The following is a 25002-nucleotide window of genomic DNA, read 5'->3' on the forward strand; positions in this document are numbered from 1 at the left end:
CTTAGGGAATGTTTTCAAAGATTTCCATCAATGTTTTGACTTTTTATATTAATTAATCTATTCTGATTAATTTGCCCTTTTAAAAATTATTCTTAATGCTATACATCTGCTAAGTGAATAATGGTAGAGTTTAAACAGTTATACAAGTTCAAACATTTGTAGCTTTGCTCTTTTTTCCCCCTCCTTCCCCTTTGCCCACTCCCTCCACCCCTAAGAAAGTTCATGTATTGCAAAAGACACGTATAGAAGAGTTTCCAAAAAGTGACTTTTTTCACAACTATCCACAGTCTTAGTGAGCTGCTTTGTGCCCACTGTCGAATTTTCCTGATGAAACAGATGTGATACCCCAATCTAACAATCCTTTCCAGGCCCCAAAGCCTCTAAGTACAAGATATCCTTATATGAATGATAAAGGTCTATGAATTTTAGTGGATTTAAACTCAAACCGCATGAAAGACTTAAGTGTTTTGAGGAGATGTGGAAAGGCTTTGCTTAACTTAAGCCTAAATCAACAACTCAGCAATAAACTATCCCATGAAATACTAGACCTTCGTTAACCATAACTAAGAGAGCAGTTATGAGAAAAATTAAAACAACATCATCTCATTACGCTAACACTTTAGAAAAGTTGTATTTCACTTTTTATAGTCTTTACAGGACTAAAATAATTCCTACATACTCGAAATTGAGAGGAGATAATGATAATTTTGGGGCAATGATAATTTTTTAGTTTTTCTTTTTCATTTGCTCAGCTGTAAGCTGAACTAATTTGGCACTGTTGGAAAATAATTTTCACATTGTTATGCTTTCAGTTACTATCTGGCTTTCAATAATTAGCTACTTTTACCAAGCTTTACTACTTATCATGCAACCTAAATCATCCAAATCATAAGTTAATCAAAAAAACAGAAACTACTCCACTTTTATACACTGTAGTGTCAAATAGAGTATGAAAGAAAAATTACTTAACAGACCATAAAGAAAAACTGAACAGCAAGTATACCCAGGTTCTTACCTATCTGCAGAACTTCTTTCAAAATCTTTTCTTTTATTTTAAGCCTCACATAAAATTTCCAACACAAATGCTTACATAGGAAAAGCAGGGATGTGATAATATAAACAATTCTGCTTACTTGAAAGGCACTTAAAAAACCATCAAACTCACAATAAATAGCAGGACTGCACCCTCGGTTAAAAAAAAAAAAAGAAGAAGAAAACCCCAGCAATACACCACTAAACAAAGCACTAAAAATCCTCAGAAACGCCTCGAAATTCTGCTGAGATCTTATTCGTATAAGACTGACATGCATGCTGAAGGGAAGCCAATTGATTATCAGTCAATACAAGCTTACCTGCTTAAGTGCTTTCTTTGTGTGCTGCTGGAAGGAAGATACTAGCTTGCTTTGCACTGGTGCATTAGTAAGGCTTGAATCACGATTGGAAGACATTTCTTCAGATGTCTGCTTTGGGCAAACTTTATAAAAAGAAAAAAAAAAATCAGAATACTGTTATGGGGGTTATCTTCCCTTTATCTTGGAAAGTCCTGAGGATAGAAAAAAAAAAAAAGGCAAGTGCCTGGAAAACAAAAAGCTCACTCTAAGAAATTCAACTAATCTTGAGGTCCAGATGAGCTGAAAATCCAGCCATACTCTAAATAATTTAATTGTGTCACAAATATTTGATGATACCTCATCATACCCTTTCTATGCAGTTCTGGAGGCCTTGCATATTTTGCCTTTCAGATCCTGAAAGGTAACTGAAATAGTTTAACTATGGTTTTCACACAGAAGCTAGACAAAAATTATCTTCCTCACCAAGACATTTTTAGTGGATTATTATGTGTCTAAATGTGTATTTATACAAGAGACACTGATGACCCTGTGTTCTAGAAATATTTATAAATACATAACTTCATGCCAGATTGTAATGGCTTCTTAGGAGCCAGACTCGTCTATTTTATAAGTACTTCTTGGTAAAGCTAAGAACTGACACTTTCCTGTTTAATGGGTAGACTGGAATAATCTGCAAAGAGGAATTCTGGTCTCTCAGGTAATACACACTGCTACTTGTCAGCCTTCTAAATAATACATGTTTTAATGAACAAATACTACAGTACTTGCATTAAACAGCCTCTTGAATACATGTTGTGTGACACACAGAAAAAGTCTCCTGGTTAAAAATAAAAGGAAATATGATTAATTGTTTTAAAAAAACAGCTTTATTAAACAGATATGAAAGCTGTGAAAATAGCTGGAGGATCCTATTAGTCTTGGTAGTCAGCAAGCTTCACTAAAAGGGCTGCAAAAACCTTTCCACTCTTAACACCTTGCATTACTATTACTCTCACTAGTGTCCTAAGACAGCCCAGCTAAAAAAGCTTTAGCATGGATCCAGAAATTAAGCAGCTTTTTTTCCATTCTCCTCTGCTGACTCAATTCAAGTCTGTCTTCCAGTGCTCCTCAAAGCTGGTTTGACATACCTTTATAATGCTCTGCAGCTGTATACGGTTTTCCAAGGATTGCCATACTTCGCACACCTACCAGAATACTTTGAAGACACTCAAAGCAGCTGCAGAGACACGTGCCAGAAATAATTTTAGCCCAATGTTTCTGTTTGCCTATGGTTTTCTCATCCCATCCTTCAGTGGGATGAGCAGACACCTGAAGTACCATTCTAACTCCCTTGCCTTTAGCAATGTTTCATAGAAGAAATATTGTAATGATTTTTTGTTTGTGTTCGTAAGAAAAAAAGACAGAATAGAGACAATTTAGTTATAAATAATTAATGGCTACCGTAAGATGCATGTGAAATTAAACATTTGTTTTCACACCGAAAGAAAAAAAAAATACTTACCTCACAGAGAATACACTCTGTTTTATGGTATTGGCATTATGTCAAGATAATTTTCATATTAGATAAAAATTTTCATTAGCAGATAAGAGAAATCCTATTTTGTCACAAGATTTATAACTGATATTTGTCACTTTTTTCCCTTATACTTGAAGGATTTGTCAAAATATACAAAGAAGCTGCAACACAAAACAGGTTCTGATTTTACAGCATCTGGCTGAGATGGAGTTAATCTTCCCCATAGCAGCTCTCACAAAGCCGTAGCTAGAAGGGTGTTGGTAACACACCAGTGTTTTGGCTACTGCTGAGCAGTGCTCACACAGCATCAGGGCTGTCTCTCCAACATTCCCCCCTCACCAATAGGCTGGGAGGGTGAGCAAGATCTTGGGAGGGGACACAGCCAGGACAGCTGACCCAAACTGACCAAAGGGATATTCCATACCATGTGACATCTGCTCAGCAATAAAATCTAGGAGAAAGGAGGAGGATTAAAATGTTTGTCTTTTGGAGCAACCGCTATGCGTACTGAAGGCCTGCTTCCCGGGACATGGCTGGACATCACGTGCTGATGGGGAGTAGAGAATCAATCTTTTGTTTTCCTTTGCTTCTGCACATGGCCTTTGCTTTTCTTTATTAAAATTCCTTTATCTTGACCCACAAGTTTTTTTCCATCTAATTTTCTCCCCTCCCCATCCTGCTGAGGGGAGTGACAAAGCAACTTGGTGGGCACCTGGCATCCAGCCATGGTCAACCCACCACAGTCCTTTTTGGCACCCAATGTGGGGCATGAGGAATTTGAGATAAGGATAGTAATTGGGAGAGGTAATGGGCAAAACGTGGACCAAATGATGTTAGGGAGCAGAATGATCATGGGTAATTTCGATTGTTGTAATTGTGGTGAATGGACGAGGGGTAGATTGTGCGTGTAAATTCTGCACTTTCGTTTGGTGTTGTGATTATGCTATTTTTATTTTGGGGGGGGGAATTCTTTTTTGTTGATGTGAGTGAAGTTTGTGAAGATTGTGTGATGAATGTGGATTTTAATGATAATTCTTAAATATGTGATTCACAGAGGTGAGGGGTGGAATGTGTTGGGTTTGCGTGGCAAGGTTTTAGTATCGGGGGGGCTACAGGTGTGGCTTCTGTGAGAAGCTGCTAGAAGCTTCTCCCATGTCCGACATAGCCAATGTCAGCTGGCTCCAAGACGGACCCGCTGCTGGCCAAGGCTTAGCCCATCAGTGATAGTGGTAGCGCCTCTGGGATAACAGATTTAAGAAGGGAGGGGAAAAACTGCTGTGGAGCAGCAGCTGGAGACAGGAGTGAGAACATGTAAGAGCAACAGCCCTGCAGACAGCGAGGTCAGTGAAGAAGGAGGGGCAGGAGGTGCTCCAGGCGCCGGAGCAGAGATTCCCCTGCAGCCCGTGGGGAAGACCATGGTGAGGCAGGCTGTCCCCCTGCAGCCCATGGAGGTTCACGGTGGAGCAGATATCCACCTGCAGCCCGGGGAGGACCCCACGCTGGAGCAGGGGGATGCCCCAAGGAGGCTGCGACCCCGTGGGAAGCCCGCACTGGGACCCACACTGGAGCAATTCATGAAGAACTGCAGCTCGTGGGAAGGGCCCATGCCGGAGAAGTTCATGGAGGACTGTCTCCCGTGGGAGGGACCCCACGCTGGAGCAGGAGAAGAGTGTGAGGAGTCCTGCCCCTCAGGAGGAAGGAGCAGCAAAGACAACATGTAAGGAACTGACCCCAACCCCCATTCCCCATCCCCCTGTGCTGCTGTGGGAGGAGGTAGAGAAAATTGGGAGTGGAGTTAAGCCCAGGAAGGAAAGAGGGGTGCGGGAAGGTGTTTTAAGATTTGGTTTTATTTCTTGTTATCCTACTGTGATTTGATTGGTAATAAACTAATTTCCCCAAGTCAAGTCTGTTTTGCCTGTGACGGTAATTGCTGTGTGATCTCTCCCTGCCCTTAATTCGAACCATAAGCCTTCCGTTATATTTTCTCTCCCCATCCTCTTGAGGAGGGAGACTGATAGAGCAGCTTTGGTGGGCACCTGGCATCCATCCAGGGTCAACCCACCGCAGTCCTTTTTGGCACTTGTGGGGCTCAAACCTACAACCCCGGGATTAAGAGTCCCATACTCTACCGGCTGCACTAGCCCACTTCCCTTCTCCTTTAAGTTGTCTTTTTTGATAGTAAACTTTGCTCATCATGTGGAAAAGATTGATCCAACTTAAAGGACCAGCAAAGTGTCAGCAGAAAACAAAAAATAGCTGGTTTATATAATCTAAATCACTGCAAAAGCCAAGCTCCTGAGACAAAGAACACCTACACCAAAATAAAAACCTGACATTTCAAATTACCCAGCTCTTTTCTTTCAAAGAGAATTTTTTTACTGTTTTCTGGCAAAGTCTGACAAAGAACTGAATAAAAAACCAGAAATAGTGTGAGCACACAAACCCCAGAGTCAACAAGAGGAGAACAGAAGAAATTTAAAAATGCCTAAAGAATGGAAGTTGTTATATACTTAACTGTACCTCCTAAGAGAGGATGCAACACGACTTGTCATGAAAAACTTATTCCTGTTCTCCAGGGTGATTGCAACTCCTATTACCTTCTTGTTCAATTGGGAAATTCTGATTTTCATTACTCTGATCTAGGACATTATCCAAGAGTCTCCCCTATTTATTTTGGTGATAAAGTTCATCCTAGAGAGGTTTGGCAACACTAACTGATGATGTTCAACACTATAACCCTTAATGTCAAAGTCACGATACAGCACAGGAATAAAAATAAACATAAAAATAATTTTGTGCTTTCAATCATTTTTCTTTTAACAATAAACCCTGAAATTCTGACAGGGTCTATTAGAGGCCATACTTCTTATTTCTATCATTACTTAAATTTACATAAAAATATTATCGGCGTATTGGTTTCTTTTGCTTCTGTTTCTTCAAAGCTTTGACAACAAAGTTAAACCAAGGAACAGGCATTGTTCTAATGGGTGAAGCAACTGGAACTGAAACCCACTGAAACAATAAATAGCTTTCCATTGCTGTAATCTCTTCTGCAGGTACAGAAGGAATACCTCACTCTAGGCTAGTTTGGTTTAGTGCAACCCAAACCTAGTTCCTTCAGAGTTTTGAAAACCAAACATTTTCCTGTAGTCTATGATTAAAGAAATAGATATGTGAACTGAAATCCACTGCTTACAAATTTTAAAATGACATGGTGATTAGAGAAAGTCAACTTCATTTATTAACAACAAATGATACTTCCTTTCTAAAATATATTATGTACATTATGAATATTTTCCTTCATATATCTAGTAGCTTAAAATAGTAAGAAGCTCTTTTAAATATTGTTTTCCATGTTTTAATTAAATTTCCATTTCCATTAAAACCAGCTTGATACAAATCATGGCTATAAACCTAACCATCTAGTAAATAAGAGATGTCATTGCCTATTTTCCAAAAGTAGAAGATACAAATATTAAAAATCTAAATGTTATGTTAATTTATAGAATTGCTTAATAACTTATACAGTCTATTCACTTTAATAGCAAAAAATAATACTAAAATTGATATACAGGCTTCATTTAGAGGATAATCAAGATATTGTTTACAAAACAATATGAATTGACTTTTCTGTAGGAAATGAAATACAAATATGAGACAATGAATAAATTTATTCTTTAAAACATGTTCTGCTACTTAGTGATTTAAATCAATCTGTGTCAAAGTCTCACTATACTACAGTGTCTGTGACTACAGAAAATTGTATTTATTTATTTGTTCATTTATATGGATATATGGTCCAACTGCTTTTCTCTGAATGGGTCAGAAGTAAAAGAAAGGGAAAATATGACAGAAAAATATGTAAGTGTTTGAAATGAACACTGATGATCCTAATGAAAAAAACAATGCCTTAAGAACACAGCAGGCATTTCTGCTATGGAAACCAAAGAACACAGTAAAAGAGAAACAAATTCAAGAAGAGCCAGTGGTCTTTGTACCTACACACAACTTTGGAAAGCTGCAACTACTTTGTCCTTAAGCACTGAAGATGCATGAATATTATCAGATCCATGTTCGCTTGAAAAACTTTATCAGAAAAGAATGCTAAAAATAAACCACAGGCTGGAGAGGAAAAAAGAAACCTGAAAGAATGCGACAGATGAAGGAAAAATATTTGGGAAGCAAATGAAGAGGATACACCATTACTGCTACAGTAGAAGAGAACAAGAGCAGTTTTAAGCCTACAGGAGGCATTTCCGTTTAGTGGAGAATAATTAGGCTCCATTCTTTAAATCAGCTTCTTCAAGGGCCAGGACTGAGTGAAGGAATAAAGGGAAAAGCAACTATTAAGCCATAAACTGTTAGGTTATGAGCTGGAAGAGCAGCTGGGTTTCTGAAGATAAGACGTCCTTAGTGAATGTTCAGACAGTGTTAACATGAATGATAGAATTAGAATTACTTAGCAAAAAGAGCATGTTAAAAATGTTTTTGACAACTTCCATTTAAAATAACTTCCTCTCTTCCATTTTTCCAAGACCAGTTTTGGTAATTATTATGAAAGGCTATCATTTATAAAAATCAGCAATTTTATAGGCTATCTCTGTAATTTTTTATTACCTTTTACCTTCCCTGCCCAAGAAATATGACACCTATATAAAACATATCAGAAGACACGTTTCTTTCTAAGAAATAATTTTTATAGGAATACAACTTTAAATTATTCTGTCTCACTGCCACTGAAAGTTATTAGGAATAATTATAAACAGATTTATATAACTAGATGGACAGAAAAATTCCTGGAGTGCTTTAAGGGGCTTATTTTCCCAAAATAAATAGCACAATTAATTCTGATTTCAGACAGACCATACTGATTTAAAATCAAACCAGTAAAATCAACAGCAGTTCACTTCCTTCTTTGTTAAAGAAACCATAGCAGATGAGAAGGATTGTTTATTAATGGCCATATTACAAAACACAAATTAATATTGCTACCATATGCTAAAGACTAGAGTCTACCTCAAGCATAAAATGCATGCACACACTCTGGAGATATGAAACTTCACAGAGAACTCCCTTAGGAAAACATACACACAAAATCTCTCTAAAATATCCATAAAATTCAGTATTTTCTCTGGGTGACACAGATCTATACTTGTATTGACATAAATGGTCACGCTTTGCCAACATAGATATATCAAGTAATTCACCTCCATCGCTCTTTGATCTCTACAGCCCAACTTGCAAAATCTGAACAATTCAGAACTCCACTGTTGCCATCAGCTCTTGAAAATGAAAACCACTTTGGGAGTTAGTTAATTGCACAAGTTCACCAAAGCAAGCAAAAACAGATGCATGTATCAAGGGCACTACTGTGACTGTAATATTCTTTTTGAAAAGCAATACTAGCACTGTGAAATGATAAATAATGTTGAATAGTATTTTTTGGAAAAAGACATCAAAACCCACATCAGCTTGGTAGCTTGCACTGAATCACTTTATATTCTTGGCATGCTTTTGAGACCCAACATTTCACAAAGCTTTGAAAACTGTGAATCCTTATTCCAAAGGAAGTCAACATTTTCCACTAAAAGTATACAGCCTGTCATCACTAAGCCACCAATTTCTTAGGCCTCATTAACTCTACTGTACAGCAAATAAAGCAGATGAGAAAGATCTCTCCCTCAAGCTCCACAGTATCTTCTCTTATTCTTACGACTCCCCTCCAGTGGCAATGAAACAAACAGAAGTTAAACTTGATCCTGGGTACAGTATTTTTATTTTATAACTACTTGAAATGAAAAAAAAAAACCAAAACACCAAACCAACCAAACAAACAAAAAAGTGAAAACCCATGTCTTTCTGATGTGTCATCCAAAACTCTATGTTCGAACTGCTATTCCATTACTGCCCTTCTGCTTTTAAAAGAGCCTACCCCACATCCAGATGTTGCCACGTGCAATGAACATATTCAGCAGAATCATCCAATATTACTCCCAAGAGACAAGATGCTAAGGATAACAGGTTTCCCTGAATTGCCAGAAATTCAGTTCCCAGAAAGGAACTGAACATCTAAATGTGGACTCAGGTTTCAAACAATGGTGACTATTCATTCCTCACTACAGGAGTTATCCTAGTGGCTTCCTAGTCCAAAAAGCACAAGGTGTTCAAGAGCACAGTTGCTACAAAGACAAAATTTCAGGATACAGCATGAATCTGATCCTCTATTGTCCATCATTTCATCTACTATTTCTAAGAAAACTGCATAAGAAATTAATTCTGCCATTTCACGTTTGCAATAGAAAAACTTACAGTTTTAGGAAGTGCTGAAAACCAAACTGTCTCAAGAGGAGGCATGTTGCTCATATTTGGGCAAACAACAGAACCTATGTTTGGGTTGGGGAGGGAAGTCACGCTACCATAGGAATTGCTACCTCCACCACAGTTACATCATTGTGCATTCCATTGGCTTGCGTGAAGACAATTTTTTAATCAACTGTGCTCCGTGGCTGATGGATTAGACCTGGCTTCAGAAACCCTAGGGACAAATGCTTTTTGAGAACAGAACATCCTATTGATGGGCAAAAGGATATTATAGTCATCATTTTCCCAGGCAACAGTAATTGGGATTTTAATTCTTTTACTGACTGCATCTTTACATGCTGCCCCTGTATTTGAGGGAAATGGAATTTATAAAAAGATATGAGTCTGCTACAGAGCTTCTATAGAAATCCCATTCCAAACAAAATCAACTGTAGGGTAAAGAGTTTCTTTAACATATGCCTTTGGAGAAGGTGGGGAAAGAAAGATTTCTCCACAGTATCTGAAAAATCCTGAGGTATGACCATTCCAGTTGTCAGTTTAGCAATACTGATGTGGAGTAACAGCTTTCACCAAGTTGTGTGTTTATAACTATGAGGAATTTTTATATTATTATGCTAATAAAATTGTTCAGTAGCCTGCATTTGTACTGGGAAAAAATGTGCCTGCTGGGGAATAATGTGATTCTTCTCTGTTTGAGTGTCAGCTGGTAGTTTTTACTCTGAAAGCTGAAGACTATCATCTAAAAACCCACCAACAGACTGAGGCTGTTGCTTAGGATTTCATCCTCTGCTTCCAGCTAGCTTTAAAGCGGCACTTTTTAAACTCTTGCTAAACAATTTCTGATCACTCTGTCAGAACTGGGGCTTCTGGATTCTACCACAGTGGAAACAAGAGCAAATAAAAATGCAATCAACTGAACAATTAAGAATACAATGTGCAAACAATGTCCATCCTCATATGTATCATATGTACTAAGGCTGAAAGGAGACATTGTATCTATTGACCTTTCCTAAAACACAAGTCAGAGAATTTCATAAAGCGTTTTTTGTACTGAATCAAATGTTATTTTTACACCACAGAATAGTTTCCTGGAAAGAAAAAAAAATCCCAGCTTTAGTGTGAAAAGTTTAATTGATAGACATCTTGTTAGATTTGGTCTGCTAGACCGAATATTTTCTATAGAAATACCTTTTCTCAAATATTTACAAACTGATTAAGTCACCACCTCATCTTTGATAAACTAACTAGACTGTCCCTATTAAAATTCCCAGAGCAAAGGAGGTATTTGTTCACTCAGGAGTTCTTATATGTCTCTTCTAAATCCTTTCCTATTTTTCTTAATTCTTTCTTACAGCTATAATGAATGCAGTATACTAGTAATCATTTAACTAGTGCTATACCCAAAGGAAACACTGTGCCTATATTCTTTAATCAGTACTACCAGAATTATAGTCCAAGAACTGCATTGGACTAATTAGCAAAAGCACTGCATTCATGTTCAATTCATTTTCTATTGTGATCCTTAAATGCTTTTCAGATTTACTGATTTATTGAATATAGGTTTCCACTGCAGAAATGTGACCTTTTTTCTTCACTTTGAAGTCTAAAAAAATTCATGCTGTTCAACTATAATCATTTACAAGGCAATCAAAAGGGGTCTGAACATTATTATTATTTATTATCAATAAATTCAATCAAGAAGGATTTTATAATTTTCAAAAAGTATTGACAAAGATATTGAATGAAGAGTGGTCAAATCACATCCTCAAGAGAACAGCAAAAATACCTACTGTGGATGGTGATTCCTACACCTTTGCAGATCTAATAATTTGTAATTTTCAATCCACTTAAAACTGGCTGCATTTCTTGGGCATGGTCCTGTTTTTAAGCCAAGCATTCTACACTGTAAATGAAATCACTTACAGAATTCTACATATATATCAATAGATACCTTTAACAACAAAACTTTTGGTCTCAAGAAAAGCTATTATCAAACATGTTTGACACAACTGTGTTCTGTATCAGCTGACTGATACAAGATATGCTGTCTTCAATTCCTTATTGATCACATCTAGCATCAGCCTTTCTACATGCAATATAGACTCACTATTGCCATCCCATCTACTCTTTTTAAATACATCCACTGCACGACATAAAAAAATTTAAAATGTCTTCTTTTCAAAAAGTTAAATATATCACAGTTTTCCAAGATTTGTTAAAGATGAAACATGAGGGAAAGTTCTTAGCTTTAAAAACAACCCAGGTGTAATTTACTGCTCCACCCCAAATATTTTAAAATGTTAATTTTAGCAGCTGTGTTTTTATGTCACCACAAGTGCTAGAATTATTTTTATTACTGTAAACTGTGAAAATGGTATGCAGCCTCCTCCCAGTTAAAACCCAGCAATTTTCTACTTCTGGCATTCTGGCATCCTTATTTACATCCTACCACTCCTAAATAATGGTTAGGTTTTTGTCATGATTTTTATTTGTTTATAACAAGTAACATCAACTTTTGCTTTCCTATCTGTAACTGTATTTACACTGCTTTTCACTGCTGTATTCTTCCTGCAACTTAGGGAAGTGTACACCAATAAATTGTCTGAGTATCAGACAGGAATTGCTGAAGAACTACAAATACGTATGTTCACTTATACATGCAGTATATACTACATAAGCATAAAACCACTGCACATGCAGAGTCTGTTAACTTACACAATATATCAAAGAAAATGAAGAAGCAGAGTCATTTAATAATTCTTGACTTTTATTTTTTCACTAAGCTTCAAAATTTCACTACTAGATCCACAACAACCTGTCTTGGGTAGTTCTGTTACTCCTATCACTGAGCATTGTGTGATTTTTCAATGCTTCTAGCGAGCAGTGCTGAAATAGCAGTATTGGTCCTGTACAGGTGCAGCATGGAAGCTAAGTAAGTTGCTCAAGATCAAAAAGGAAGTCTGCAGCAGAACAACAACATGAGCTGAGCCTTTTCATGTCCTAGTTGTAAACAGGACACCGTCTCATCATATATGAAGCGAGCCAAAACAGTAGGCTGCAGTCCAGCAGTGGGACAGGTTGTGAGGGAGCAGCAAAAGAGAAGAACTGATCAAGGAAAGGTTTATTTCAGAGGTCCTGGTAAGCTTGATCTTTGTATAAAGCATTCACTTTATAAGCATTACATGAGTGTAGTTTTAATAAGAAAAATATTCTTTTCTATTACTTGCAAGTAATTTTAGGTGACTGAAGAACTGTGTTTTCTTTATGAGCAATTATTACCTCTCAAAAAGAAAAAATATTTCTAAGGTTGGCATTTTCAAGTTCTTGCAATGTTTCAGTTTGTCATTACCTCAGAGAAAAAAAATGCACAGGATTTGATATTTCAACATGTCTTTATGTCAACATGACACCCAGGAGAATCTCTGCCTGAAACAAAAAAACTACAAACCTTTGTTCCGTGCCCAGAACTCTACTGAGGGACCAACCCCACATGCCCACTCTGAAATCAGTGAGATGTCTATCCGACAACTGCAAGTCTGAAGCCTGGTAAGGCAAATTACTCTTTAGCTGGGGGGCCTAGAACAAAAAAATTGTAAGCCAAAAAATTACCTACTCAAAACACACCCAACTGCGCTACTCATTGTCTTTTACAAATCTAAGTCAAATAAAGGCACTTGGTGTTCCTGATTTCTTTATAAGGCCAAAAAAGAGCGGGAGGCACTCAAAAATAGTTCCACTGAGTGCAAAACATTACTTATACTGTTTAGAAATCACACCATGAAAATCTTAAGTAAACAATACTTTTTCTTTTCCCAAAATATGCCCTCTAATATTCAATTTAAAACACCTACCACCATTTTCTTCTCCATTATTATTGTTCGTCTCAGCCATTTCAGTGCCATCTAACTCAGAATCACATCCTAAATCCAATGTTCCATCAGTAGGGCATGTTGATTCTTCCTTCTACAGTTAAAAAAGAAAAAGAAAACTAAAATTTACAAGAAAAAAAAATCAATCATGATGCTGCTGCATCTCCAGAAATAGATTACTGCAGTGTACTCTCATGCTTACATTTCAAAAAACAGAATAAAATAAAATATGCTTGTGAGTTACTTCAGAGAAAGACATAAAAACAGACCTTCATGAAACAACTTGCAAAGCAAATGCAAAAAAGCTATTTTGTGAAGTCATAACATACTCTTTTTTAAAAAACGTCAAATAAAATGCAAGATCTTCCACTTTTTTTTTCTTTAACAGAAACAGACTTATTTGGCTCTTCAAAATCCTAGTTTTCCAGTTGAGTGTCCACAACACTGCAGCAAAACACAAATCCTTTAATGTTTTTTTTCTGCCTTTGCCTGTTTCCTGAATTCAAATAGCTGAAGCAACCTGGAGCTCACAAGCATGGGAGTGATTGTGAATACCTGGATTTGTGCCAAGAATATCTCCCGATTTAAAGAAAAACAACAGCATTTGTTTTACTAAATTAGGAAATAGAGCTTCTGAAAACTATTAGTTCAATCTCAGATACAGAATTTTTTCTTATCAGGAGCAGGCAAATCTATATAGTTTTATATTTTTTAAACCCTTACATCAAGTAAGTCTGTCATAAATTACAAAACATCCTTCCCCCAGCCAAAAATTTTAATTGACTACCTTTAGACTGCCAAACATATAATCTCACTGTCTCGTTTCTCACCTCTGCCTCACATTCCTCCACTCCTATTGTGAAGCCCCTCTAAGTTTGATCATGTACAGCAAGAAAAAATTTCCACCCACAGAAACCATCATATACATACCAAAAAAGAAAAATAAAGAGGAAAAGGAATAGAAATAGCATAAAGGCAAAATACTATCACTGTAATTATATTCCTTCTCAAAAGCAATGATGCAACCTGTAAATTAAAAGCTCATTTATATTAGACTTGCAGATAATTTTGCACTATTCAAAAACCAAACATTAACACAATTACTTAATGAGAAAGTCAGTGATACTTTTGAGCTCACTGCTCATAAAACAAAGGCCTTTCTGTGACCAACTCTGAAAGAGCAGCATTTTAGCTAAGCTACATGTTTTTTATACCATATGCCAAATTCAAGAACATGTATATGCTTTCTAGGATAAAACATTCAATGTTTACTTTCATTATAAATCCTTTTAAAAGACATCTGAAAACAGTTAGAAAGACTATCAGGTCATTTCCTCTCTAAAGAATCTAATCTGTTTACCTTTATATCTATTGAGACATTCATAAAATGGATTAATAGCGCTATGTACTTTCCATATACAAAATTTAAACTTACTTTGAGAGCGTAGAGTCCTGACTTCCCAGGGATTTTGAAGAATGTTCCATCACCTACACGAGTGTTAGTATGAAGCATTGCATTCAGGCAAGCTAATGGAGAGGTTCCACTGAAAAATAAAATTGTGCAGTTCAAGATTGAGTGCCTCTTGTAAAACTATTCCCTCGGTCTATTTTTTTTAAAACTCATGCTTGCCTGGCTTTTTTTTGCGTCCCCCCCTCCCTTTTTTTTTTTTTTTTTTAATTCTCTCAACCCTGAAAACATCTACATTACAATAACAGGCCAGTTTCAAACTTAATCATATGCATCTGTCCCCTAGGCTTGAGGCAAAAAGTCTGTGAATTATAATTATGCTTTTCTTCATACAGCAACCAGCTCCACATTCTAAGAGAACCAAAGTCCAAATATTTATGTGAAATTACTTTGTAAATAACACCATGAAGCCTCATTTTTAAAATGTTACAGACAATGTGGCTGCTGCACATGAATGATCAAAACAGTACGAAGTTCAAGGGCAGCTGCATCCCATAGGATGAAAGGCAACAAAAGAATAATAAAGAGCCCAGGAAGAACACATTTAAAATTAAAAGTGATATATAGTTAAGCCTTATTCTGGCTTAACATGGTCAGCATGCAATACCATACATAAATATAAGCACATTTGTACCTTCTATGAAGCACTATCTTTTCTAATTAGAATTGTTTTAGAGATTAAAAGATTGACCTACTCAAGGTAGTAATTGTAATACCACTATGGAATGCATGTTAAAGGCCTATTTAAAAAGAAACACTACACATTAAGAAAAAAAGAGATGCAATACTTGTACAGAGATGTCTTTGTAATATATGCATGTTTACCTCAGAAAAAGAAGGCAAATGTTTCTACTCTAGCTACACTTACACTATTCTGAAAAGTTGATCTAAGAAATCATGGGGAAGGAGGTAGTCATAGATTGTTTTACTTCATTTTAATTTAAAAATTAAAGTACAAGATTTATAGATGTACTATCACATCTTTGTCCCCATTTACTGACTAATGTACACGGTGTACTCAGGGACTGAATCTGAAACTGTGCTTCTTCCCTGGGGTCCCTAGCCTGCACGCACGCTTATCTTTAGCCACGTAAATATATTCCACTTGGTTAAGTGGAACAATGCCTGTGCATTAAATTAAGTGTGTTGCTAAGTATTTCAGGATTAATTATATACTCAACTATAAACCAGGAACAGGGCTTCAAAAGTCCACCAGAAACTACTGTTCTTTATTATGCAATATTATAAAACATCCAATCTTTGTTGAAAATTGCATGACTGATACTTTTTTATAAATATAACTGGACTGAAATTGTCATGTTTCATATGATGATGCTTTGTGTTGATTTCCATGTTTTGTTACAACAAAACTCATCTTTACTGTACATGTATTAATTTAATGGCAAGATGGATAACGCGGTAATTGCTCTTCCGGTAAAAATTAAACTATGAAGTGTCCTCAGGATAAGAAGTCCTGTCCAATATAATTTATATACTATTGGTCACCTAATGTATCACATTACTACATCTAAAATCAAAAAGCACAGGTAAAAATGCTGCTTGTTGATAAACACATCAGATACTTAACAGATATCTATTTTATAAGTATTCTAAATATAATCATACAATACAAAAACTCTGACAAGTTTTTGTTGTTCCTTTTTTTTCCCTGCAAATAAAACTAATTCCACATCTGTTTTTTATATAATACTATAACAGAATACAAAACTAAATATGGTAGAAATATAACAATACTGCTAGTGGTAGCACAGAAAACATTAAGAGATTTCATTGAGTTTAATGATTACTTAAAACAGTTTTGGAATAAATTTTGGAATAAGTAGGATACGTCTCTTTACACATTTTCCTTATTGTATTAATGTTTGACAAGTAAAGACACAAAGCATTTAATAGAGCAGTTCTAGTTGTGTAATTTCTTCCATATGTTAACATACATAACGTGAAGCAATTTCAACTCTCACAGTGTTGGATATTTTTAGTGAAACATTATCACAGATTAAGACTTTCTCTGCAAGACAGGAAGAACTTGCTGACTCTGCAGCGGAAGACAAACTCAATATATCAACAAGAAACAAAACACTGTGTGCATGTATGCACAATTTGTGGCCTTCTATTCCAATATAGATATTCTGGACTCCACACTTATTTTTAGATATCATTAACCAATTAAAATTATGCAAGATGAATGAACCCAAAATAGAGGATTTGGCAATATCTCATGACCACTACTGTGTTCGCAGTAGATATCTTAATCTTCAAAGTCTAGCCAACTGGCAAGTGGACAATAGAAACTACTCTCTGACTTACAAAGAAATCCGTATCAGCTACTGAGCCAAGATGTACTTAAACTACTGTTATGTTTGTTTCATACAGATATCTACAATTCCGAAATAATGTGGCATGCAACCAAAGGGCCATATCCTCTCTTCTTGAAAATTGGACTTGGGTATGTCTATAATGAGCACAAAACAAACCACAAATACTTAAGTTGCAAATGAAATAATAATCTGGACATTGTGGGGTGGGATTTATTTTGAGCTAGCAGCTCAAACTGACACTCCATGGTGTCCTTTATCACTGCTGTTTTGACCCATGTTAACCAATGACTTGCCTATTCTTCTGTCAGCACAGGCATCCTTAAAACACTCTACTAAAATTCCCAAACATTACCCACAAGGGATGCTGGAAACACTTGCAACACACGCTATCACAGCACATGGGACTGTGGTAAGAAAAGGCAGCAAACAAAGATCTCACGATGCAGACTGATGTCTGAATCATAGAGGAGTTTCTGAGGGATCCATACTACTTATCGCATGCTTTCTAAATTCTCCTGTAGCCTGAAGACATATTTGCTCTGCTTAGAGCTGCTGGCATGTATTAATACAGCAGCCAGGGACTGCCAAATATAAGGCTGAGTATCTTTGAATGTCAAAAATGGCAGTTTGACCCGAGTTCCTGAAACACTCCAAATCAGTTCAACTTTGATTCAGTTAAATCAAATTGGATACAACAATATTCTACTTTGTAACTTGATATCTGTGAATTTTTAGAGCCGTAACATATTTTAAACCAATATGCTGCAAGTTTTGTTGCCATAGTCTACACACAAGGAATATGTTTACCATTTGCAGCCTTCAGATGCAGAACTTTCATACTATTTATCACCTTTTCGGTGAGATAGCTTTAAACCATTGTGGTATTCTAAAAGTCATTCATACATGGGAGTCACCCTCTGTAGCAGTATGTCTTTAAGATTGATCATTTTCTGCTCATATGTTTATTTTATACACATATACATCTATACATACATACAAGCAGTATGCCCACACCCACACACTTTCAAATAGATTTAAAAAGTGAAAAGTTACTTACTTTCTGTAAAGGTGATATGAAGTTACAACAACCAGCAACATAGGAAAGAGAAAAAAATTACTGATTAGCCTTCCAATATAAAAGTTGTTAATGCAATTTGATCATTTAAAAGACATCAGGCATTTCAAAGTTTCATAAATGCTCTTTTCCAGAATCACTATAAGTTGGTAGTATTCAGCACATCCTTCCAAACATATTAACAAATTTCCTGTATATCATCAAAGCAAGCTTCTCACCCCAACTCCCCCAGTCAAAAACATCTCCAATATTTTGTGATTCTGGGCTCCCTCTACTGGTCATGCAGCCGGTGTTGCCTAAATCGAAATGCCGGACTACACGGTCTCTACACGCAAAGCCCTGCAAAAACATGTAGGGGAAGTACAGATTTCAGTTACTTTCTCCCCTGCCACGCTCCCCAAAATCCTACAAAAACCTGTAAAAACACCAGTAAAAACACTACTTATTTTTATATTGTAAACTTCTCAAACACACAGTTTTGTCAGAAAGACCCTGAAAACTTCTGTGGTTATACTTTTAATTCTAATGGTCTTTGCTAGACTGTTTGCCAAGAGAAAAAAATTATGATCTTGGCAAAAAAAAGTTTTAAATATGGAAAATAAGTTGACTAAAGCCAACCTGTCCAGACAATATAGTGTGGCAGATAATGAAAGTTTCCTGACACTATGCAGACAAGGCAACTCTGGTCCTGCAGCAGGCAGCGTTTCAGCCACTCAGCCCCCCTGCACATGGCATAGCCCCCTCCCAGAGCTTACAAGGTTCCTGATATGGTCCCAAATTGAACAACGACTGCTGTAAGAGGAGCACATAGCTATTGTATGTGTGATCAGTATTTATTTGCTTGAAATCATCTGCTCATTTTATACAGATCCAAAAATAGTCACAAAGGAGCAACCATTTTTACTGACTGCTGGAAACAAAGTAAAACCAAACACTTCAGAATTAATTTCTAGACCTGATATGAAGTCACACAGAATAAAATATGTTTATAAAGCATGTAAGTTACACCAGTTTCGGAGTACACAAGAGTGATAACAGATAAAGAAAATAAAACTTATGAGGGAAGGCTGTAGAAAACACGTTTGTGTGGTTCAGAAAACAGGAAAGTAAAAGAAGGCATAATTGTAATTTTTCAGAAAAATGTAAAAGGTTGTTGAAGTCAATGGAGATAAATGTTCTTCATGGCCACTGGGGGAAGAAAGTTCACAGACAGTCGAAAAGTGTGGCTGTAGCTATTGATGTTTTAATCAACACCAGAACAGAGAAGGGAAGTTTGCAAAATGACCTTCACCAGAAGATCAAATACATACCAGTCCTACTGGTACATATACTGGAACCTGTCCCAGTGTTAGCATTTGTATTGAATGATCTCTTGAGCATGTGTCCAGCACTGTATCCTAGGATTCTTTATCTCTTTAATAAATCAAAATTTTGTTCAAGCCTGAAGTTAACGATATACCCTAAGTATACTTTTTCCAACACACACAGCAGCCAGAAATGCTGGAGAATTGACTAGATGTCTAGATGTGCACTGCTTGCTTAAGTGTTTCATAGAGCAATGCATGCAGCACTGGATGCCCAGTGCAATGAAGCCAAAGAAGCAGCTTTCCCACAATCTTCAAGGAGCCATGTGCCCGTGGTCTTGCTATCATGTGCCAGCAAAATGTCTGAACTTGCCTTACAAGATTGTACCTGTGATCTGGCTTGGGAGAGACACACAAAAACACCAGGAACCTAAGCAGCAATACCAAGACAAGAAGATAGCTGTCCTATATATCAAGATGACAAGTAAACTGCCGCTGACCACTTTAAAGCTGCTCTCCCCCCACAGCCATGCTTGACTGAGGGGGCAGTGTGGCAGCAGCCATTAGTGCCGGGGCCGAGGCAAGCTCTTCCAGCCTGGGCTCAGGAGGAAGAACCAGGAGAGGTCCAGCGAACAGAAAACCAAAAAAACCCCCGAGTCATTTTACTATATTCAAATGGTACAGGCACAGGATTCTTCCCTTGTCAGAGGAAAGCAGAGAACATACAGTAAATGGCTGAAAGCAATGCTGATGAGTGCAAGATTTCCTGCCAACCATCTACAAACGTTTCAGAAATAAAAGCTTCAAGTTAGTCTAAACAAATCAAGTCACATGATGATGAAGTCTCCACTGTCCTGCCTGGTTATTTTGTAGATCCCTACACACTGTGGGGCGCTGGCCCTGGCTGGATGCCAGGTGCCCACCAAAGCTACTATATCACTCCCATTCTCAGCTGGACAGGGGAGAAAAAAAATAACAAAAGGCTCGTGGGTCGAGATAAGGGCAGGGAGACATCACTCAGCAATTACTGTCACAGGCAAAACAGACTTGACTTGGGGAAATTAGTTTCATTTATTACCAATCAAATCAAAGTAGGATAATGAGAAATAAAACCAACTCTTAAAACACCTTCCCCCCACCCCTCCCTTCTTCCCAGGCTCAACTCCACTCCCAATTTTCTCTACCTCCCCCCTCAGCGGCACAGGGGGACGGGGAATGGGGGTTTACGGTCAGTTCTTCACACGTCTTTGCCGCTCCTTCCTCCTCTGGGGCAGGACTCCTCACACTCTTCTCCTGCTCCAGCGTGGGGTCCCTCCCACAGGAGACAGTCCTCCATGAACTTCTCCAATGTGAGTCCTTCCCACAGGCTGCAGTTCTTCACGAACTGCTCCAGCATGGCTCCACTCCACAGGCTGCAGTCCTTCAGGCACAGACTGCTCCAGCGTGGGTCCCCCACAGGGTCACAAGTCCTGCCAGCAAACCTGTTCCAGCGTGGGCTCCTCTCTGCACGGGTCTGCAGGTCCTGCCAGGAGCCTGCTCCAGCGTGGGCTTCCCACAGGGTCACAGCCTCCTTTGGGCACCCACCTGCTCTGGCATGGGGTCCTCCCTGGGCTACAGGTGGATATCTGCTCCACCGTGGACCTCCCTGGGCTGCAGGGGGACAGCCTGCCTCACCATGGTCTTCCCCACGGGCTGCAGGGGAATCTCTGCTCCGGCGCCTGGAGCACCTCCTGCCCCTCCTTCTTCACTGGCCTGGGTGTCTGCAGGGCTGTTGCTCTCACATATTCTCACTCCTTTCTCCAGCTGCTGCTCCACAGCAGGTTCCCCCCCTTCTTAAATCTGTCTCCCAGAGGCACTCCCACTGTCACTGATGGGCTCGGCCTTGGCCAGCAGCAGGTCCATCTTGGAGCCGGCTGGCATTGGCTCTGCCAGACATGGGGGAAGCTTCTAGCAGCTTCTCACAGAAGCCACACCTCTAGCCCCCCGATACCAAAACCTTGCCACACAAACCCAATACACACGGGAAGACCACAAGCATTGTATTTGCTTTCTCATCCAATGTTAAACACAGAGTACGTGTTCCAGGTAAAATTTCATTCAGAGTCATCCTTCTTTCAACAGACAGCAAAATCATGGACTAAACATGTTAATCCAAACTAAACCAATTTAAATTATCAAACAGAAAACTTGATTTGAACAATCAATTTAAATCTTGCTTTCCAGTTTTTTCCATTTAGTTTCCTATTACAAGGTTAATTCATTCATTGCTTGAAATGATTAAAATATCCCAATCAGCAAATAAGTAGAGCCTTAATGTAATACTACTTTTTGCTCATCGGGAGACTATAAATGCATTCAGCAATTATCTAACTTAACTTACAAAAATTAATCTAAGTCATATTTTCTGATGTTAAAATAGCAATGACATCTTATTTACTAAATCATTACAAGTGTATTTACTTCTGTTAAGTCATTTTTTGAAAGAAACTGGAATTTGATTAAAAGATTGGCTTTTAAATGCTGACTGAAAATACACTAGATGTGTTGGACATAAAAAGAAAAAAGGGAGACTTTTCAAAATATTACATATCCGACAATTTATTAAACAATAAAAACATTATCTTTTAGTATGTGGGTAGTAGGTAGCTAGGTAACCATCTGCTATTTTTATATAAAGACTAGTAAAACTGTAGAGCTGGTAAATCTCAGTCTCTCGCACAAAGTTTTTATTCATAAATTGAAACAAGAAAAAAGCATTTTACTTTTTGAACTTCCAATCAGCTTCTTAATTTTAAAGGGACTACTAATGAGAACTACAGAAAATAGTCTTGATACCTACAGTTAGTGTGACTGTCAAAACTATTTATGTTGTGGAGTCTTAACCACTTAAATAATAAAGTCATAATAAAAAAAAGTCTTAAGCCTTAAACAGTTGTTTGTTAAAGTTTTATAGGAACTGAAGTGCATACAGGCAGAATATTATTTATACAGTTTGAATAAACTATATTTCAGGTTTATTCCTAATACAAGCTCTTCCAATTGGATCTTTAAATGTATTTTAAAGGATTAAAAATTTCTTAAAAGAAATATGTTGGGGTTTTTTAAGTTTATCTTTAACCAATTTTATCCATGTTAGCCAAAATTAACATCAGTTTTGTTCTCATTTGGGCAGGACCTTAAAGAAAATTTTTACATCTCTGGTCCTACTTATGCTTCAAACAGGATACCTGACTTTCAGCCTTCGAATACCACAAACACAGCTACTGTTCTTGAGCAGGCCAAGTAAACCAGAAGGCTCACATCTATCACGCAATAAGACAGACTAGTACAGCTGATTTGACCATAGTTTCACAGACTGCAAACAAATCCCAGAAGATGATAGGGAAAAAGACCCATTATATATACTACTAACATTGCTTCACACTCACCCCTTATATAGATTTCTTGTTTTTCTAAACCAGATTAAGATAGAGGCAAGAATATTATTAGTATGATTGCAAAAATAAGGACCAGTACAGACATACTAATACATAACATATCCATCATAGATACCTTGCATCTGTCTCACAAGCTAGCAGAACTTACCTATCAGCTTTCACTGAAGTTAACCAAAGTAATGAATCCCAAACATCTAAAGCAGAAGAACATAGCAATGAACTTGAACCATGCCCTTTGTAGCTTGTGAGGGAGTTACAAGCAGCTGGAATCACAGTTGACTAAAGTGTCTGATATATCACCAAGAAACTGAATCTTTTCATTGTCCTTCAAATGTGAAATAATCTGGAGCAATACTGGAGAGAAATTCAACATGGATACTAAATTCAAGCCAGGTATCATGAAAGAGTATTTTATGCATTCCTCAGCAGAAAATCTCATTTACAAACTCACCTAGTCTGGTTTTACATTTTGAATTCACCAAACCTGGGAATCAGGGAAGGAGTCAGAAGTGAAGCTGCTTTCACAGAACTAAAAGGTGTCCTCTCTTATCAGACCACCTCTGAAGCATTAAACAACGCTGTCTCTCCTTGGAGGAGTGGCAAGCAGCCACCCAGAGAGACACACAAAGATTATGCAAGTCTTCTGTGAAAGGATATACGTAACAAACAAATACTGGAGATTATGCCACTACCCTTAAGACCACTTGTAGGATCCTCCTACAGAAACCAATCTCCCTCTGGGCCTTTTCTACATCTACATACAGTCATTGTGTGCAGTGATTACATGACATTAGCATACACAATAAAGCACAAACAATATAAACCTCTAGCCATATGCCATCATGTAAAAACCAAGGTGGACAAGTGAATGAAACTGCTAGTTAAAGGCAAACATGACAAAAAGACAGGGGATGCTGGTAAGAAAAGGTTGTTTGTTTCTTTGTTTATGAGTTTGCCAGACTGGTTGCATTCACCCACAGTCAGTCACAAGTGATAACTGACCACACAATCTAAGATGATACTTAGGTTTCTTGGTAAAGCAAAGCGCTCATCCATGACTACGCATAAATTTTTATTCTAATTCCCTCTCAGGAGCTAAGAGTTTGGCTTACTTTTGCAAATAATGGCATAGACTTAGGTTGTATTGCAGTACTATGGTATATCTGACCTGTCTTTTTTTCATCTGAGGTAAAGACTACTGAAAACACATCAGATCTGCCCTCTGCTCTGTACAATGGCCTTTGATAGACATTTCAATCAAGTTCAGCATTTCTACCCTTAACTTTAGAGCGCTCTATGGGCTGAGGCCAGAGGCTGAGCGCTCTATGGCTGGTACCCTACAACACTGATAAAGAATCTTTTTGATATCTAGAGCAAAGTGTATTGTATCTTCTGGTGCTGGCAGCCTGGGAAAACTTCTGTTGGTGTCAAACCTGGTGACAATAGCCACAGTAATGTTGCAGAAAAAAAAACCAAATGGAGTTCATCTGTGGTGAAATCACAGCTTTATTATGACTCATCTAAAACCATAAAATGAAAAGCCCAGGGAACAAAAGTTCATCACAAATCTCAGTACTCCTTAAGCTAGTGAGGCAGCTTCTTTAAAAAAAAAAAAAAAAAAAAAATTCTCTCACAAGAAAGCCTTTACATACAAAAGTTCTAGAACCTGTGTAAAATTTAAAAATGTTCCTGGATAGAATTTTACAGTTATTGCCATGGATTTTGCCCTGAAAATATTTTTTCTTAAAAAAAAATGGTTTTGAAGGAAAAAATTCCTATGGAGATACAAATTTACTCTAGGTTTACAATGTATTTGAAAACAAGATGCTAGCAGTATAGCACGTAAATTTGAGAAGAAAAAATAAAAAGCATACAAACTTATCATACCAATGTGACATTATACTCTGCAGACAGAAAGATACAAAGATGCTTTCCTGAAATTTAAATATCCCTACTTATTATTTTTGCTGATTACCCTTGCCCTTTGTTAGCCATGCCTCTGAGTAGGTCTCCCTGAATATCTTGAATGTTCTGAAAAGCATGTTTGAAACAACATGACACCTCTTTAAATGATATTCACATATGGCAACAAGCATTCCTCGACCAGAAAGGAAATGAGAATACAAGTGTTATAGAGAATGTTTACACTTTTCTGTGTTCCCTAACACCTGGGAAAAACCCAGGGTTTTTGTCTTTGTGAAGAAAAACCTCAAAGAAAGGATATATAGTAAATGCATCTCTGTAGTTTGAATCCTTACCATTTTGTTAGATGTAGTACAAATAATACAAGAAAAAACCAATGCTAACAAAAAAAAAGGCAT

The 25002-nt window shown here is 37.3% G+C and overlaps 1 protein-coding gene across 4 annotated transcripts in view; it reads right to left on the reverse strand.

Moving 5' to 3' along the window:
- ASXL3 (ASXL transcriptional regulator 3) overlaps positions 1-25002 on the reverse strand; it is a 136287-nt gene that overhangs the window by 62771 nt on the left and 48514 nt on the right. For all 4 annotated transcript variants that reach the window (XM_030011819.2, XM_030011817.1, XM_030011818.1 and 1 more), the window contains 3 exons: positions 14494-14602; positions 13041-13152; positions 1353-1474 (listed from right to left, as the gene is read on the reverse strand). In XM_030011819.2, coding sequence (XP_029867679.1) covers positions 1353-1474; positions 13041-13152; positions 14494-14602 — 343 coding nt within the window. The remainder of the gene's footprint in view (positions 1-1352; positions 1475-13040; positions 13153-14493; positions 14603-25002) is intronic.

Source organism: Aquila chrysaetos, chromosome 4 (genome assembly GCF_900496995.4).
Source record: "Aquila chrysaetos chrysaetos chromosome 4, bAquChr1.4, whole genome shotgun sequence".
In the NCBI taxonomy this organism is placed as follows: domain Eukaryota; kingdom Metazoa; phylum Chordata; class Aves; order Accipitriformes; family Accipitridae; genus Aquila; species Aquila chrysaetos.